Raw genomic sequence first — 14,846 nt, forward strand, 5'->3', positions numbered from 1 at the left:
GCACGGCCACACCGATTTGCATCGGGGTGGTTGTGTCGGAAAAATCGCGCGATGCGACCAAATCGCATGCGATGCGATCGACCCGATTTTTACATTGAATCAAATGTGAATAGGGTCCCTGGGACCCTATTTTACATTGGATTCAATGTAAAATATTCCCCAGACCCCCAATTTTACCCCCTCAACACCACCCCGAAGCGTGGCGAGCGTAGCGTGTCCTCCGACCTTTTCATACCCCTACTATCCACGTCGGCGTGGAGTTGAGAATATAAAGTGTGGCGAGCCCGAAGGGTGGCGAGCCCCGCGAGGGGACGCGTATCACTTCACAGGTATACGCGTCCCCTCGCCACGCTGCGCTCGCCACACTTTATATTCTCAACTCCACGCCGACGTGGATTGTAGGGGTATGAAAAGGTTGGAGGACGCGCACCGCCGCCCCTCGCCACGCTTCGGGTTGGCGTCAATCGTGGGGTGATGACGGGGCCATATACAATGTAAAATGGGTCATATTGTTTCCTATGTGAGATGGACTTAAATCAAGTCCATCTCATCTTGTGCCATTATAATGGCACAAGACCGACGCGATGCTCCGATTTCAATGTTAAAAATATTTTAACATTGAAGCCTATGGCAAAATAGCGGCCATCGCGTCGGTCGCGTCGGGGGCCATGTTAATGGCCGCAACCGACGGGATGCCCCCGATTTTGCCTTTGACGGCAAAATGGACCCGATTTCAAAGGAAATCGGGTCCATCGCGGGCATCGTGTACCTTAACTTTAAGGTACACGATGCTCGCGATTGTGGCCTTTCTAGGAAACAAGTACCATAAATTTTAACCAACACAGGCTTACCATTTACTTCTGTAGCCACTTGAATTTAAGCGGTGCTTATAACAATAGTACCTGATGAATATTGATTTTAGCATAAGTTACATTGCTAAAGTGATCACTAAGGTTTTATCATTTATACATTACTGTCAGTAGGAGATAGCCAGCAGCTGTCAGCAGGGAGAAGAAGGGGTGTGGTATGATTCACCGACAGTTGGGATCCCGAAAGTCATTATCCCGACGTCGGGATCCCGACTGCCTGGTCTCAGACAGCATGGCCAGCGCAACAAAGCACCTTGCGGGCTCGCTGCGCTCGCCACGCTACGCTCGCCACCTATTGTATTCTCCCTCTATGGGGGTTGTGGACCCCCACGAGGGAAAATAGCCGACGGCCGTCGGTGTTTTAACAGTCGGGATCCCGACTGGCACCCGAGAAGAAGTGCCATCAGCTCTACTGAGCATGCCTTATACAGACACAATAGATACTTACATAATACACTAGTGTTCATTCTAAAACCATGCACCTGTCACAAGCTGTGCAGTTCCTCTTTCCTGCCAGGGGTGTCACTCTCTGCACTGGGGCTTCTAGAACACTCTGGCCTTTATCTCTGCAATAAAGAACTGCATGGTTTGCAACAGGTGCAGGGTGTTAAGGGGTGTACACACGCTTCGATTTTGACAGGTTTTTCGATTTAAAATTGAACGGCTTTTAAGATGCTTTCGATTCGATGTACGCTCCCGTTTTTCTCTATATCGAAATGAAAAATAGACTGTGCAGGCAAGGAAATATCGAATTTTATCCAGTAAATCAAATGTGCCTTGAATGCAAATCGAAATCGAATGCAAAAGCGCAGATTGAATGTGAAATTGAATGGAAAGCAAAGGCCAAAGGGCGGTGGAATTGGGGAAATCGAAATCAAATCGAATCGAAATTGAATCAAAAGTAAAATCGATGCCTGTGTACACACCTTTAGAATGAACACTATAATACATGTATCTCCACTATACTGTATGCTGCCACAACCTCAACGAGGAGTAGGTGTTTGAATCAATGATAAAAGAGGAGAAGTGAGCCAGAGGAGAAGTGGCCCATGGCAACCAATCAGCACTGAAGTAACAGCTATAATTTGCATAATATTACATTTAATTATACAGAGCAGCTGATTTCCTAAGTCTACCCCTCAGTCCCACAGCATAGAACAGGTCTGGCCAACCTATGGCTCTCCAGATGTTTTGAAACTACACATCCCAGCATGATTTGCCACAGTTCTAGCACAGTGCATGCTGGTACTTGTGGTTTCACAACAGCTGGAGAGCCACAGGATTGCCAGGCCTGGCATAGAATTTTTTGAGGTCCTAAGTCATAAAATCAAATGAAGTTACAGGATGAAATATGTAAGATATAAATCCCAAATAGTATCTTTTACATCACCGATACCACACAAAACCCCTAACAACACTGCTGATAAAAATCCTAATCACAAAGATTATGACAGCATATCAACAAACACGAAATAATATGAAACTCTCCACAATATACTATGCTGCATCGCAATGTACTTGTGGACTGGTGCGGAGAACCCTTGGATTATGGCAGGCATGTCCAAACTATGGCCCTCCAGCTGTTGCGAAACTACAAGTCCCATCATGCCTTACCACAGTTTTGCTATTAGGGAATGCTAAAACTATGGCAAGGCATGCTGGGATGTGTAGTTTTACAACAGCTGGAGGGCCACGCTTGTCCAGAAAAGACTCTACATGCTGACCTGCTCTTTCTGCCGTTCTCCTGCTACAGTGTCCCACCACAAGCGGAAAAACTCCTGTTCCACCACAATAAATCTCCGGTGCTTCCCTCTCATCAGCTCCTCCACAACGGTAGTGTAGACGTTGGCCGCGTAGGCATGCATGCTTTCCTGAAATAGGACAGAGAAAAGTTACATAAAAACATTAAACAAAGTTCTCAACTCCAGTCCTCAAGTAACCCCAACAGGTCATGTTTTACGTACTCATACGCAGCTGAATCGGCTGGTTAGACGAATCAGTATATGGAACTGCTCAGATCCCAGTGGACAGCTGGGACAGGCAGGCTGGTGCTAACGACTGCTGAGGAGCAGTGAGGGAGGTACAGACGATGCAACCAGTGGGGGGGTGTACAGTCCTCTCATGCTCCTCCTGATGTCACCCACCAGCTGGCATCTGGGCTGCCTAATAAAGAATTATACATCACACAGGGCCATTATATAGGCTCTGTGACAGTCACTCTGTTTTATCCTGCACCAACATACCCTCCAACATGACCCATTCCATTAGGTACAAAATGCTCTGTTTCTGGACTTCCGTGGCAGTTACAGATGTGAGCCTGCAGCACAGTCCAATATTCAAAAAGGGGAGCCACACCTACTGCCACCCCAAACATCACTGTCCTGGACTCACTGACAGTTGATGTGACCACCCCTCTTTGAATATTGGATTGTGCTGGAGCCCCACCTCTGTAACTGCCACAGGCAGGGAAGTCCAGGAACAGAGCATTTTGTAACTAATGGAATGGGTCATGCTGGACGGTATGCACCAATTTTGCCAGTGTGATTGACGCAGCCTACACACCATTAGCGGTACGTGTCCATGGCTGTAATGCATGGTCTGCAGATCATTCTCCTGCTTACGGAAACTTTCAAAAATCAGGTAATTGGCATTTTTAAGTATCCTTTAAACATATGAAACTGCTACCACATTGACTGCATCAAAGCTTTCGCGCATGTTGACATCATTATAATGAAGACTGCAATCTTATAAAATATTTGAAGATTAAAACGTATTTTACTTTTGGATCTTGTTCACCAATGCTAACGCAGTGTGAAAACAGCTTAAGCATTTGAAAATGCCCACACACACACACACACACACACACACACACACACACACACACACACACACACACACACACACACCTGCTGCTTCCCAGCACACTACTGCCGTCTATCACTTGTCAAGCGGTGGAGCCTGAAACTCAGACTGCTCAACATGCTCCGTGCACTGGATTAATGAAGGTTACTGATTTATTTACAAATAAATCTAAATATAATTTAGATTTTTATATCTATTTTTTATACAACAGCGCATGTCTGTAGACAAGCACTGTAAAGTGCTTCTCTTCCCCTGCACTCTAGAGGTCATTCAAGAATCACTGTCTCAGCTTGAGGAACAGCGATTGGTCTGTTGAGAAGAGGGGAGTGTCTTCATTGTGAGGAAGACACTTCTCTTATGTAACGGTCTGTCTGTCTGTCTGTCTGTCTGTCTGTCTGTCTGTCTGTCTGTGTCTCCCTGTGTGTCTCTCTCTCTCTCTCTCTCTCTCTTCAGAGGGCTCTGAACAGCTACTGCTGTTTATTGATAAATGTGCCTATTAAATAGCTAAAACTCATTGGCCAGCCTCAGAATTAGCAACTAACTATCAATGGTCATCCATTTTCTTTGATTGATTGCACTGTGGGCCAATCATAAAATGGGAATGGTGGCTTCACGGTGTCAGGGGTGGAGCTATGCTCCGTGTGCCGGCCCCTTGGGGAAAAAGAAAAAAAATGTTCGTTTATGCTTGACATCTATGGAGGGAAACCATCTGGCTCTCTCCCATCAATGGCAAAACTATTGTAGATCGACCATAAACATCAATGATTTCAAATCATAGATGATCGATAGCCATCCCTAACCCTAAAAACAAATCACAAAAAGTGTCAGCAGCAAGAAGAGCCTCCAATTTACTGCTGATATTCCATTGCAGCTTGGCAGTTGCACACCCACTGTTAAGTTACTTAGCTCTATTCCCAGCGGGCCCGCTGATACCTGCAATAGCCTGCCAGCTCCTGTCTGGTACAACTGTGCCTGCACTGTAGCAAACAACTGCCACTGCTGGACTGAGATCTTGGACTGAAGACGCCTGTTTGATCCCCTATCCCAGGGACCATTGGTCCACAGAGAGCTCAGCCTCAAATGACAGGGTATGGGTAAAAACCAGAACCAGACAGCACCCCGGACTGGACCGGCTCCATTCATCAATCTCTGTCTTTCTGGAGCTTGTAGTTCCGGTCCAGGGGGTGCTTGACTACTGCATGATGTATATATCTAGTCATCTCCCCTGTTCTCTCACCAGAGAGCACTGGCCGTGTCAGATTGCTCAGCACACATCGCTGGTGCATCGCTGTGTGCCGAGCAATCTGTGCTTAGCTGCATCAATAAGCGCAGAGGCTCACTCGTTACGGGTAACGGTCATTAGGTCAACACAGGCCTCAGGTCAACACAGATATAAGGTTGACATGCTTAAGGTCGACAGGATCAAAAGTCTGTCAACAAGCATTAGGTCAACATTGGGAATAGGGACGCCAATCCCTGGGCATTTTTTTTCAATCCCGGGAATAGGGATTGAAAAATGCCCAATCCTGGGATCCCGGGATTGGCTTCCCTAAAAAAAATAAAAACATCCTGGCCACCCCGCATATTTAATTACATGTACGGGTGCGGCCGGGAGACGGGAGCCTGGTGGGTGGGCTGTGCATCCGGGAGCTGGGCAGGATGTAGAAGAATGGGGCTGGCTGGCGAGCAGGCTGTGTGGGCATGCAGGATCGAGGCAGGCTATGCAGGCGGTGTGGCTGTGCGCAGCGTGACCTCTGACCTGAGCCACACAGCCGGGACGGGAAAAGCCAGGCAGCGGTTGAGCAGGTGCTTAGACACCGCCCAGTATTAGACTGCGCATGGGCAGTCTAACCCTGAAATCCCGGGATTGGAAACTCCAATCCCGGGATTAACATTTTTGGGGCCAAATCCCAGGATCCCACCGATCCCGGGATTGACCACCCTAATTGGGAAGGGCAACAGTCAAAAGGATGCCCTACTAGGGCGTGGAGGGAGAATATCATAACCCAAAGCATGGTGAGCACAGCGAGCCATGGGAGGGGACGCAGTGCTCTGATGCGGTGTCCATTTGGGACAAAAAAAAAGGTGAAATAGAACAGAGCTACTTACACTTACAATAAATACATTGTGTATATATTCTCTAAATAAAAATGTCCTCTTCCCTGAACGGTTATCAGATGCAGGGTGCAGATTTACCACGAAGCTTTATCACTGTTATTGCTCTCTGTTATCAGCCACCTATGGTGCGATTACTGAAAAGTCTGGTGCTATTATCAGACACACTCACAATATACCGATACTCTCCAATTAAAAAACACTTTTCAATCTATATTTCTGAATGGATAGATAGATAGATAGATAGATAGATAGATAGATAGATAGATAGATAGACAGACTTGTATTGTTGCAGTTATTTGTGCAACTAGCAATTTACTTGTGGAACTGCAAATCCCAGCAAACAAAACATGGTCTTGAATAAATTTAAATATGTAATGAGTGGTTTTCATTAAACAGTATTCTCTAAGGCTGTGACGTAAAACCATCAGAAACAGAATAGGAAAGAGCCAGGTGCTGTGACCACAGCTGTGTGTATAACCTGTATTGTGCACAGCATTAGTCCCCATCACATGACTACAGTATATACTGTACCTGCACTGTGTACACCCAGCCCACATCCATGTGACTGTGGGGAATGACATACACATGAATAGGATCAGTGGTGTGGGGGGTGACTGACCCCCCGAGGCAGAGGACCAGCAGTAGCAGCCGCCTCATCACTGCACTGCAGACCCGGATCATAGAATGAGGAAGAAGAAGAATCCCAACAGCAACATTGTAACAGGCTGCACTCTGATCACTACGGCGAGCGGGAGGAGACAAGGCAAGTCAATCTCGTAATACTGTATATAAATCACTTCCTGATACACCAACCACACTGATAATAAAATATAGTAGTGCTTTACTGTGATAGCTCCCGTACATAGAGAGAGGCTGGAGTTACATGCAACTTTCCCTTTATATCACAACTTTTTATTATGTATACAGCTCGGCAACATGTGAGGCTATGGGTCATTGGGTCGACCCATATTATCAGGTTGACATAGGGTTACCTACTCTCCCGGAATGGCCCCACCTCCTAATGACAATTAAAGTCTCCTCTCCGGGCTACTTCCAGAGAGGAAACATTAAATGACCCAGTTTTCAGCAACTTCTGGGAGAGTGGGTAAGTTTGATTAATTCACATTTTATCATTTCAATTCAGAGAAATATCTGCACTAAAAGTGAGAGTATAGTTTTCAGCATATATTAACAACTGGACAGGGGTCTGCATTTAGTATTTTTCATGACAGAGGTCATATAAGAAACTAGGGTACTGTTTACCTAGAACGGCGCCCACGATTTTGATCTTAGGCATCGCAAGTTAAAAAATCGCGTCGGTCGCATTGCATGAAGTGTGAAATGGCCCCCCCAATTGTTAACGCCACCCCACGATCAATGTCAACCCGAAGCGTGGCGAGCGGCAGCGGTACACGTCCTCCGACCTTTTCATACCCCCACTATCCACGTCGGCGTGGAGTTGAGAATAGAAAGTGTGGCGAGTGTAGCGAGCCACCGAGCCCGAAGCGTGGCGAGCGGACGCGGATACCTTCACAGGTATGCGCGTCCCCTCGCGGGCTTCACAGGTATCCGCGTGGATAGTGGGGGTATGAAAAGGTCGGGGGAAGCGTTCCACCACCCCTCGCGGGTTCGCTGCGCTCGCCACGCTTCGGGTTGATGTTGATCGTGGGGTGGCGTTAACAATTGGTGGGGCCATTTCACACTTCAGGGTGGCTATTTGGGGTCTGTGGGCCATTTAACATTGTTCCCTATGTAAAATCGGGTCAATTGGGCCATTTAACATTGTTCCCTATGTAAAATCGCAGTAATCGCGTTGGTCTCATCGCATATGATTTTTTGGCCGCATGCGATTTACATTTTAACATGCATTTCTATGTAAAATCGCGGGCATCGCATCGGTCGCATCGCATGCCATTATAATGGCATGCAATGTACATGCGATGCCCGCGATGGGCGCCGTTCTAGGTAAACAGTACCGAAACTAGTAATACCCCGTTGCACTGCAGCCAAATTCCCGGGTCTAGCATGTAGACCCGGGAATTTTCCTTTTAACACGGGATTTTTGGCAGTGTGAACGGGTCGCGTACCCGGATCTCAGACACGGGTAAAACCCTTCTTTTTACCCGTGTCTGAGATCCGGGTATGCAGACACGGGTCGACCCGTTCACACTGCCGAAAAACCCGTGTTAAAAGGCAAATTCCCTGGTAGAACTTCTTCACCCGGGAATTTGCCTTGCAGTGAGAACGGGGGTCCAGCGCGGCAGTCCCCGGCATTTCAATGCCGGGGAAAAGCCGTGTATTTCTCACTCGCAGTGAGAACACGGCATGAGCCCGCTCAAAGCAAATGCTTTGAAAGCTAGTCTACTACCTTGTGATTGCCTCTGTGTTTGTGCATGTGTGTGAGAGAGAAAGGGACATAGTTTCACCCCCACCCCCTTTTTGACTTTTTGCAGAATTCAGCTCACCACCCTTTTTTGCGAACTGAAATGTCAGTGAATATGATCCATAGAAATTTCTGGTACTTGTTTCCTAACACGGCACCCGTCGGGTCCCATCGCATACCATAACTTAAGGTATGCGATGAAACCCGATCAACCCGATTTTCGTGTTTTAAAGACCTTCCCGTACAATTTTAAAATTGGCCGCATCTCATGCCATTATAATGGCATGCGATGTGATGCGATGCGACCGACACGATTTTACATAATACCCAATGTTAAATGCTGCCCCAGACCCGATTTTTAATTGTATACCCACCATGATGGTTAATTATTAGGTCAAATGGCCCCCCCATTTTTAACGCAACGCCACGATCAACGTCAACCCGAAGCGTGGCGAGCCCGCGAGGGGCGGCGGTACGCGTCCTCCGACCTTTTCATACCCCCACTATCCACGTCGGCGTGGATAGTGGGGGTATGAAAAGGTCGGAGGACGCGTACCGCCGCCCCTCGCGGGCTCGCTGCGCTTGCCACGCTTCGGGTTCACGTTGATCGTGGGGTGCCGTTAACAATTGTGGGGGCCATTTCAGACTTCAGGGGGACTATTAGGGCTCTGTGGCCCATTTAACATTGTTTCCTATGGAAAAATCGCGGGCATTGAGGCATTGAACAGTAAAATCGCGTCCAATCACACTTTTAACATTGATCCCTATGGGAAATCGCGGGCATCGCGTCGCACCCGTTTTTTTAGTGCATGCGATGGCCGCGATTTTTTACCCCCGATGGACATCGTGGGCGCCGTGCTAGGTAAAGAGTACCGAAGACACTTCTCTTATGTAACGGTCGGTCTGTCTGTCTGTGTCTCTCTCTCTCTCTCTCTCTTTTCAGAGGGCTCTGAACAGCTACTGCTGTTTATTGATAAATGTGCCTATTAAATAGCTAAAACTCATTGGCCAGCCTCAGAATTAGCAACTAACTATCAATGATCATCCATTTTCTTTGATTGATTGCACTGTGGGCCAATCATAAAATGGGAATGGTGGCTTCACGGTGTCAGGGGTGGAGCTATGCTCCGTGTCCCGGCCCCTTGGGGAAAAAGAAAAAAAATGTTCGTTTATGCTTGACATCTATGGAGGGAAACCATCTGGCTCTCTATCAATGGCAAAACTATTGTAGATCGACCATAAACATCAATGATTTCAAATCATAGATGATCGATAGCCATCACTAACCCTAAAAACAAATCACAAAAAGTGTCAAGAGAGAAGAGTCTCCAATTTACTGCTGATATTCCATTGCAGCTTGGCAGTTGCACACCCACAGCGAGACACCGAGCCCGAAGCGTGGCGAGCGGACGTGTGAATACATGTGAAGCAATGCGCCTCCCCTTGCGGTTCTCGCTGTGCTCACCACACTATATAAAATCAACTCCACGCCGACGTGGATAGTGGGGGTATGAAAATTTCGGAGGATGTGACGTGGCATGGCATGGCGTTCATCGTGGCGTGGCGTTAACAATGGGGGGGCATTTGACATAGTAATTACCCATCAGGGTGGGTATACAATTAAAAATCAGGTCTGGGGGGCCATTTAACATTGTAATCAGCCATCAGGGTGGCTGTACAATTAAAAATCGATGCGATGCGACCGATTTTTTTCGACCCGATGTCATACGATATAAATCGGTGGCACCGTGCTAGGAAACAAGTACCAAATTTCATTCATTCATATAACAATAGAAAATAGAAAAAATCCATATATCTTTTGAATTTTTAGAGTAGAAAAAAAAGTACTGCATATACATATTGTATTGCAGCTGAGAACAATAGAATAGCCATGGCTAGCCATGACCAAAGGAGCAAAGATGAAACTTGCTCCTACTATAGTAGTTATACCGATCTGTAGCAAAATAAGCCAGCAGGACTAAAGCTGTGTACACACAGAGCAATATGATCGATGGCAATATATTGCTCAGGAATCATATTGATCAGTGTCCCGTATTTATCAGCGACCATAGATGGTCGCTGATGAAAATGACACACTGCTGGGAGCATGCTCCTCCGACCAGTGACCATTAGGGGGCTGAAAACGGGAGCGCGCATCCGGCGATAAATCGCTGGTGCACACTCCAATCGCTGGCAATATGGTCGCTCAGCGACCATATTGCCAGCGATTTTATGCCCGTGTGTACGCACCTTTACACATCCCCTCAGACAGGAGAATCAGTAACCCTGACTCCGCACGGTGGCGGGGCAGCAGGGATAGATTGGGATGAAAACCAGCCGGGAGATTACTGGAAGCAGCCCTAAATTATGGATGGGGTCTGTGAATGCCCAGTGGTGTACTTCTCAAAGGTTCAGGAGCTGCAGGAATTAGTGGGTACTTGTTTCCTATCTGGGCGCCCACGATTGAAATCGCGGGCATCGGGGGTAAAATCGGGGCCATCGCGGGCATCGCGGCCGATAAAAAATCGGGTGCGATGTGCCAGACGCGATGCCCGCGATTTTCCCATAGAGAACAATGTTAAATGCCTCAATTTACCCGCGATGACCGCGATTTACCATAGGAAACAATGTTAAATGGATCAATTTCCCCAAATTATCATAGGGAACAATGGGAAATGGGGCAAAAACACCCCTGAACATAAAAATGTCCCCCCAAAAGTAGTTGACGCCACCCCGCCATCAACGTGAACCCGAAGCGTGGCGAGCGCAGCGAGCCCGCGAGGGGCGGCGGTACGCGTCCTCCGACCTTTTCATGCCCTACTATCCACTAGGGCGTGGAGTGAGAATAGAATAGTGTGGCGAGCGCAGCGAGCCCGAAGCGTGGCGAGCGCAGCGAGCCCCGCGAGGGGACGCGGATACCTTCACAGGTAAACGCGTCCCTTCGCGGGCTTCCCAGGTGTCCGCTTCGCCATGGACACCTGGGAAGCCCGCGAGGGGACGCGTATATCTGTGAAGGTATCCGCGTCCCCTCGCGGGGCTCGCTGCGCTCGCCACGCTTCGGGCTCGGTGGCTCGCTGCGCTCGCCACACTATTCTATTCTCACTCCACGCCCTAGTGGATAGTAGGGCATGAAAAGGTCGGAGGACGCGTACCGCCGCCCCTCGCGGGCTCGCTGCGCTCGCCACGCTTCGGGTTGGCGTGGATCGTGGGGTGGCGTAAACAATTGTGGGGGCCATTTCAGAGTTCAGGGTAACTATTTGGGCTCTAAGGCCCATTTAACATTGTTTCCTATGGTAAAATCGGGTCCATTGAGGCATTTAACAGTAAAATCGTGTCCATCGGGCCTTTTTACATTGATTCCTATGGCAAATCGGGAGCATCGCGTCGCGGGCATCGCGGGTACATTTATGTCTGGCCGCGACGCGACCGACGCGATTTCCATGTTTAACATGGGTTTCAATGGGAAATCGCGGGCGTCGGTCGCGTCGCGGCCAGACATAAATGTACCCGCGATCACCACGACGGGCGCCCAGATAGGAAACAAGTACCGATTAGTGAGTTTCCATGTGGTAATTCATGATTTTAGGCACAGGAAAAATGCAATTTAATTGAATAGTTTTTTCCTGCACCCCTTGATAATAACATGACAATGAGCCGCAGGATAAACCTTGCAGTTCATTGAACATGTCCTTTAGGGTCTGATTCAGAAGTGCCCGAGCTGGCAATATGCACGTGGAGCAAAGCTTGGGGTCGGCACGAGTGCGGTTAGCGGCATGCCGTCTGCAGACATAGGTTACAACAATGAGCAACCACCATCTCAGAATGGCGGTAGCCCGGGGATCCAAAGCTATGCCGCCCAATGTTGATACATAACAGCAGCTTCGCATCCATCACAGAAACCTATGGGGGATGCAGCCAGCATCAGAGGAAACGCAGCAGGGACCGAAGATTCCTGCTGTGGTCCCTCCTATATAGATTCAGGTGATACTTAATATTTGCGGCTAATCCTTAGCAGCAAATATTAAATGATAAATGGGCCCCTTAATTTTCAATGGAGGGTGCAGATGCAAAAGGATAACAGAAATATGTTGCTAAGGATAAATAGTAAAATTGTTTCGTAATAGCACAAATAATACCTGATCTAATCATCTCCAATTTGGAACTTTCTTATTTACACAGAACAAATAAATATCTGTTGCTCATTTTATTAGGATTGAGAGATCATCTCCTACATGGGCAATAAACATAATGTGTACACTTGCCTCCAAGGTACAGCCGCTGCATACAATGATCCAGCAGTGAGCGGTGTTGCGGGAAGGCTGTCCGCGGTGCCCAGCAGGGAGAACGAGCAGTTTCTGTTGCTGGAGTTCAGGCAGGGGCTGTGCGCCGTTCACAGCTCTTCTATCCCGGACCCGCTGACCGCGGGAGATGGGGGGGAAGCCGGCCCAGGTGGCAGCGATCGAGCACAGCAGTGCTCATCTTCACACTTCCCTGCTGTCTGCGGCTGCGCCTGTAGCAGTCAGCACAGCCCGGCACCTCAAACGTGATTTTTAAAAATAGATATTTTCACTTTTTCTCTACCGTCCAATGGGATACTGGCGTTATACTATGGGTAGAGATCCTCCGCAGGAGAGACAGGCGCATTAAAGCTTTCAGTGTGGGTGCACTGGCTCCCCCCTCTATCCCCCTCCACTAGTCAGTTTAGAAAAATGTGCCTCAGGAGAGGCAGTGCTTTCTGGATGCTCCAGAGTTTTTCTTCAAATTTTATTTAGTTTATTATTTTGGGGCGCTGCTTTGACCAGGCAGCAGTCCTACTTCGAGGGTTGTCAGGGGTAGGGTCAGTCCACGACCTCTTAAGGTGCAGAGCTGACCCTGCTGCAGGACAATCTGTCCTGAGTGGGGCCTGTCACCGCACAGCATTGCGCTGTAGCGAGCAGGCCCCCCAGCTGCCGCACACCCCCTGACTGGTCCGAAGACGTCTGTGGTGAGTACAGGTTGGGGGTCCCACAAGGGGACACCCCAAACCATTCCGTGTGGCAAGATGGCGGCGGCAGTAGCGGTGGTCCTCTCGCAGGGACCGCGCGACCCCCCCTCATCACACTGGCATAGGGTAATGCCGCTTGACCACCAGGGATGCCCAGGGCGCTTTTTAAGCATTTTTATGTGAAAAGCGCTTCTTATGCCAGTTTAAATATACTGGAAGCGCCAGCTCCGTGTAAAGAGCGGGACCAGGCTCTGCTGGGTGCGTCCTGTCTCTGCTTCCTGCTTCTTCACGCATCCAGAGGTCGCCATTACAGCTCCTCAGCGGCGTGGTGGATTTGATCCTTTGCAGCAGCAGCAGAGACAGCAAGTTATAACAGTGCAGCAGCGTTGCTTAGCTGTGTTATTTACACTGTGTATGACATATCACTGTGTGTTTTGTGCGTTACCAGCTTACTCAAATCCGTGAGTTAAGGTTTAGGGTGTACTAGTCTCCTCATATTGCTCTGAGTCTACCCCACTGGCTAGTTAACCACTTGTACACACATCTTACTTGGAAGACGGTTGTCCTGCTAGCCTTAGCCTCAGCCAGGCGGGTGTCTGAGCTTGGGGCATTGTCTTGTAAAAGCCCTTACCTGGTATTCCACGAGGATAGGGCAGAGCTCAGGACCAGGCCACAGTTTCTGCCAAAGGTTGTGTCCGCATTCCACCTGAACCAACCTATTGTGGTTCCTTCCAGCGTGGTACATCCTGATATATCTCTCTTTGGATGTGGTACATACCCTCAAGGCGTATGTTAAACGTACAGCTAGAATCCGGAAGTCGGATAGTTTGTTTGTATTGTATGATGTGCAAAAGAAGGGCTCTCCTGCATCTACAAGGACCATAGCCCGGTGGATTTGATGCACGATACAACAGTCCTATGCATCGGCTGGGTTGTCCCTTCCTCCAGCGTTGAAGGCCCATTCCACCAGATCTGTTGGAACTTCTTGGGTGGCTGCCCGAGGGGTCTCGGCCCTGCAGCTGTGCAGGGCCGCAACTTGGTCAGGGAGTAACAAGTTTGTCAAGTTTTACAGATTTGACACTCTGGCCAGGGAGGATTCCCAGTTCGGACAAGCGGTTCTACAGCAGACTCCGCAAGTTCCTGCCCGTTCTGGTAGCTTTGGGACCTCCCCATAGTATAAACCCAGTATCCCATTGGACAATAGAGAAAATAGGATTTTGGGTACCTACCGGTAAATCCTTTTCTCGTAGTCCATATGGGATACTGGGAGCCCGCCTCTGTGCGGCTTTCTGCTGTAACGACACTGTTACTAACACGGTTAGGGCTTGTTGCCTTGTTGTCATATATTGACCTTCTTCAATGATTATTGGTGAACTCAAAGTTGTTAGGATTCACCTCTTTTGTTATTTTATGTTTATTATTTTGGTTTGGGTGTGCTGTGAGAATCTCACCACGTTATTGTTCACATACCTCCTCACATAGCTCTCCTTCGGCACAGTTTTTCATTAACTGACTAGTGGAGGGGGATAGAGGGGAGGAGCCAGTGCACCCACACTGAAAGCTTTAATGTGCCTGTCTCTCCTGCGGAGGATCTCTACCCATAGTATAAACCCAGTATCCCATATGGACT

The 14,846-nt window shown here is 48.5% G+C and overlaps 1 protein-coding gene across 1 annotated transcript in view; it reads right to left on the reverse strand.

Moving 5' to 3' along the window:
* The window catches only part of MAN2B2 (mannosidase alpha class 2B member 2), a 46,618-nt gene extending 40,018 nt beyond the window's left edge, over nt 1-6,600 (reverse strand). The window contains exons 1-2 of the mRNA XM_083155325.1: nt 6,381-6,600; nt 2,594-2,740 (exon numbers count right to left, since the gene is read on the reverse strand). Of these exons, the coding sequence (XP_083011451.1) occupies nt 2,594-2,740; nt 6,381-6,530 (297 nt within the window). The 5' untranslated portion in view covers nt 6,531-6,600. The remainder of the gene's footprint in view (nt 1-2,593; nt 2,741-6,380) is intronic.
* Nucleotides 6,601-14,846: the final 8,246 nt, after the last annotated feature.

The sequence above is a fragment of the Crinia signifera genome, chromosome 1, assembly GCF_055691185.1.
Source record: "Crinia signifera chromosome 1, ASM5569118v1, whole genome shotgun sequence".
NCBI lineage: Eukaryota > Metazoa > Chordata > Amphibia > Anura > Myobatrachidae > Crinia > Crinia signifera.